The sequence below is a fragment of the Montipora capricornis genome, chromosome 10, assembly GCF_036669925.1.
Source record: "Montipora capricornis isolate CH-2021 chromosome 10, ASM3666992v2, whole genome shotgun sequence".
Lineage (NCBI taxonomy): Eukaryota > Metazoa > Cnidaria > Anthozoa > Scleractinia > Acroporidae > Montipora > Montipora capricornis.
In genome coordinates, this window is record NC_090892.1 from 15558658 (window position 1) to 15563625 (window position 4968).

General features: G+C 39.3%; 1 protein-coding gene across 1 annotated transcript in view; it reads right to left on the minus strand.

Moving 5' to 3' along the window:
- Positions 1 to 1788: 1788 nt before the first annotated feature.
- Positions 1789 to 4968, minus strand: part of LOC138019445 (neuronal pentraxin-2-like) — a 22646-nt gene continuing 19466 nt past the window's right edge. Inside the window, exons 4-5 of the mRNA XM_068866236.1 lie at positions 4486 to 4613; positions 1789 to 3861 (exon numbers count right to left, since the gene is read on the minus strand). Of these exons, the coding sequence (XP_068722337.1) occupies positions 3605 to 3861; positions 4486 to 4613 (385 nt within the window). The 3' untranslated portion in view covers positions 1789 to 3604. The remainder of the gene's footprint in view (positions 3862 to 4485; positions 4614 to 4968) is intronic.

Below are 4968 nucleotides of genomic sequence, written 5' to 3' on the forward strand. Positions count from 1 at the left end.
TTTTTGCTACACTGATTACCTCGTTTTTGCACTGTGTTACCCGAAAAAGGCATTTCTCTTAGCCAATCAGAATGAAGAATTTTATGGTTGTATTTTATTAAAGGGCGATAAAAGAAGTGAGCAAACACTTTCCCAGTTTTTACTCGACGGCAGGAGCCGATGAGTAGGAGCTTGCCTTCCCCATGCAATCCCTATGAGTCAAACTTTTGCGTGTGTATGTATTTCTATTTTTAGAACGACACGTGTTCTTGAGCTCTACACGCACTGTTTAGAATGGCCAATCAGAATACTAGAAAGTTATTGTCAAACGAAGACAAAATAACAAAAAAAAAAAAAAAATTCATGCAAATTGATTAAAATGTGAGTCTCCCGCTGAAGAGGTAGTTCTAAAAATAGAAGGATATGAGCAAAGGTAGACTCAAGGATATACTGCAAATGGAGGCTCCTAGTCATGGGCTCCTGTGCACTGTGTTCTCCCGAAGTTTATTATAGCGCTTGACTATACACTCCTCCCCCCCCCCCCTCCCCCAACGTCGTGATGGTAATTAGTTCTACTTACATTTAAATGAAACTAATTTTACACTCGCTTGAACTCGGAACTGCCCTATTAAAATTTTAGTCAGCTTCGCTTTGCGAGGAAACTCAGGAAATCTGTGATTTAGATTTTCGGTGATATCATCGCTGAAAGAAGCAACGCGGTGTATTTTCAAGGTACGAACGTGTCGATATAATGACCACTTGATAGTAGAAACGCCTTTGGAATTTAACTTTTTCGACAAAAATGCTAGGGAACGTTGCGAATGCGTTGAAAAACATTGGAATCTTATTATGGGAGATTTTAACATTCATGGTCTCATCTTAGATCTCATCATTTCTCGTTGCTCTGATCAGATTGTTAAGTCTGCGCCTGTAGTTGACTTCTTTATTTCTGACCACGCATCACTTCTGTGCAAACTTATTGCTACTAAGCCTGCAGGCGCAGATCCAGGGGAGGTGAAATGGGTGAATTTTCACCCCCTTTTTCTGAGCCCCCCTTCTTTCTTTTTGTTTTTGTTATCCCTCAAATATTGACCAGGCTGTAGTTCTATTACATTATTACAAAAATCCACCCCCCATTTCAAAATCCTGGATCCGCGCCTGGCCTGAATGATTTATTCAGTGGATAGCGCTATCCACCCTTCGAACAACTGGGGCCAGAACTCATACTGTAACAGTCAACCAACCTTTGAAGTCTCAAACACTTGACCACTGTGACTTCAATAAGCAAATAACAATCACCACTGTAATTAATACTCTGGGTTGAGCAATTATGGAAAAAACTCCATAAAGTAAAGTAAAGCAACCATATTTAACGTCTATTTGGTTTATCAACGGAGTTGATAATGTAAATTGACCACCGTACTACTTCCCCACCGACGCAGCACCACCACAGTTTCTTTAGAAACTACCCCTTCATTCATATTTAACGTCGATGACTCGTAACAGTAATTCAACTGACAAACCTGAGGTCGACGGTGCGCTCATTTTACTCCCCCCTCTCCATCAGTGCTCCGTTTTACGGGTATTTAAAGCTACTTAGCTACACTGAAAGGAAAGAAGTCGAAACAAGGATGCGAGATCCGGGATTCGAACTCAGGACCTCTTGCACCAAGGCCGCGCACTAACCAACTGTGCCATCCTTGCACCCATATGTAGTAGCACGTTTAAGTACTTCAGAAAGAAGTATTGTATTACTCAATTTTAAAACCTGACTTTTAAGTGCAACAAGTAAAAGGCTCTAGAGGATGGTCAAGCTTTATATTAGACCATACATTTCTTTAAATTTTCATCATAAGCATTTGCATAACAAAGTCAACAACTGAAGTTTCTATTTTTTCTAAGTACCTAAAATGTAAGACAAATTCCATTAGATGTGAGTTGTACACCTCATTTCATTCATTTTGATTTGATTCTCTATATTTAATTCACTTCTTCCAATGGAGGTTGAGAACAGTACAATGTAATGAAGCCAAATGAAATTCGAGTAAAATTTTCAACCTACCGATAGAAAGAATTGCTTTCCATACCAGAGAGCCGGGGATTCCACGATATTTTCAAAGCGTTCAACATCACTGTCACAAACCAAACGAGTTTCTTTACATCAGTAATTTACCTCTTTCTCTACCCGAAAAACCATCTGCTAAATGTTCTCATGTTCTCGCACCTTTCCAGAACACTCACATGTACGTAAGTAACTATACGAGAAGTTCATCTTATGGATTCATATAATAATATACAGCAATTTAAAGACTCAGTATGACTAGTACATTGTAAAGACATAATTACTCAGTGAGAGACGATTCCATTCGATTAGATTTAATAGGCTTTCACTCTTTGCTTTGGCTCCAAGCAAATCAATCCAAGAGTTTATTGCGAAGTTAGCCAAACAAACATACATTGTTCAGTAAAACCCTTCGCAGGAGTCGCCTCGGGGCCGAAATCGATTGCTCATGCTCAGACTTTCAACCAAGGAAAAAGTTTATCCAAACAGATTATCCCAGAGTCGCTCGTTTCCCGACCTGCTGGTCAAGGGGAAGGAAGACTCTGGGAACGAGATTGCGTTGAAATGCATTGAAATTTCATTAAGCTCGGTTTTCCCAAACAGAATAATATTTTAACATACCAAACCTACTATATTCGAACGCACTCTTAATCTACGATTACTGCTAGTAATTAAGTAAAATGTGTTTGGTGTTGTATTTGTCTCATTCATCTTCTTTCAAAGTTCAATGTTTTCATTTAAGAACATGTGGTCGTATACTTTGTTAAACCCTCCGCGTGCTTTCACCTTATCACTCTTTACCGACCATTCATGTGACCTGAATAGTGCGTTTCTGTTGGCTGTCACCCTTATGAATTAGAGCGGTTTTCAAATGAGTGTCGTAAAACCAAAACCAAAGTAATTACTTTGGCCAATCAAAAAGGACGGAGACAATCCAGTAAACCAATGAAAACTCGAAGTAATAACACGTAGCCGACACAAAGGGCGGGAAAATGTGCACGCGCGAGCCACGATTGGTTTTGGTTTCACTTCTGATTGGTTGAATAAATGGCGCGAGAACTTTGAACCAATCAGTGAGTGAAGTAATCATAAACCAAAGTAATTCACTAATTACTTTCGACACTCAATTGAAAACCACTCTATTAATGAATTTTACAATACTATTAACTGATTACGTATAAGTTGATATACAATGTATCTATTATCTTACTGTAAAAACAATATTTTGTTAGCAATAAATATTTCAAGTCTTCTTCTTCTTCTTCATATGGTCGCCATTTCTAAAATTTCACGCAAATTCTTTCTTGAAATGAAAATCTCCCATTGCACGAAATGCCGTCAATGACCCCCCCATCGGATTGCGAAAGAGAGCTTAGAGCGGAACACCATTTTCAATTTTGTGGATTGAGCGCGTGTGCTGCTAATAATCAGACGCCCGTTTCTATTCTAAAACGTCGGAAAAGCCGTGTTCCTCTGAGCCTTAGGGGGAACACACGTTTCTACAAGATCACTAATTTAGAGTCATTGACTAAACTTAATTGATATGATGGGACGTGACTAATGCTAACATGGAAGCATTGCCGTTACGGTTACTCCATCACCCCTTTGTGCATCAATAAAGTGCGACCAAGCGAGTACGTTTCCTCGTCCAGTCTGACAAGTGCTGAACAGATTCAGTATATCATGATGATGTACTACGAAGTCCCACAAGTGTACGCCTGTCATTTGACCCCTAAAACTCTGCGAACTATGAAAACTACTTCCTGGTTCATCTTGCTCTTCACCGAGTACAAGAACACCTCCACCAGGAATGACATAACCTAACGAAAAAAAGGTAAAGCCGTAAATAATCGAAACATCTCACATTTGAAAAACAGGTTTGAATTTGAATACTGTTTCGATTTCAAGTTGGGCTTAACAGCAGAATACCCTGTTTCTTATTTGCATACTGAAGAATTACATCCATTGTATTCCGATTTGTTCTTCAAAGAACGCCGTCGGATGCAGGGCAGGCCATTCTGCGAAGTTATTTGGAGTAGATCATTATCATAAATGGTTAATGAACAAAGACGGTACTCTGCCAGATGAATTTTTTCACAAGGCTCGACCGACACCGATAGAATGTTGTGCTGTTTGTTTAGGAGGTCATCATAAAGATCTCGTTTGATCGTGAGTGACAGTTGAAATTAAGCTACCCATTTATACTATTTATATATATAGTAAAATCACCAGCTTGTTTGTGGACACTACAAAAGATAATTTGATTATGTGATATTAAGCAACTGAGTTAGGAATGGGGGAAAACATGATTGAAAAGTTGAATTTGGCCGGTCCAATACGATTTGGAGAACGATAAGGAGCATTCAGAAGAATTGCTCTTGTCATCGGGCATCCAAAGTGGCACAAAGACCAGAAGATTTTTGAGGAGACCGGAACGTTCATACCCGTTTTAAAATTTTGACCATTTGTTTTTAAGACGCCATCTTTAAACAGCTGCCAAGATCCGTTATTATTCTCCCATGTTGCACAAATGTGATGCCATCTCCCATCTGCAGCTGCTACATTTGTGTCCCTGCAAAGAGTCAGAAGAAAGGATAACGAATTCATGCTTTCAGATGATTAAAGAAACTGATTGATGTACATGATAAGTTTGTGGGGTACTATGAGAGCAACGTAAAAGCAACTCCAGTTTTGAAATTCTCATTAGCTACTCAGTCAAGCTAAATGTTTCAGTGACAGCTAAGACGTGGATCTGGCATCATCAAAACAAGATTTTCCAGGTTTTGATAAAGAAAATGAGAACGAAATTTTCGGTCATGCATCCAGGGCACTTAGCTTCACTTTTACCTCGTTTCCAGAGTGTCTCTTCTTCCGTTCCCGTCCAGGGAAAGTAAAGAAGAAAAACCCTGGGAGCGAGTTTGGCTCTT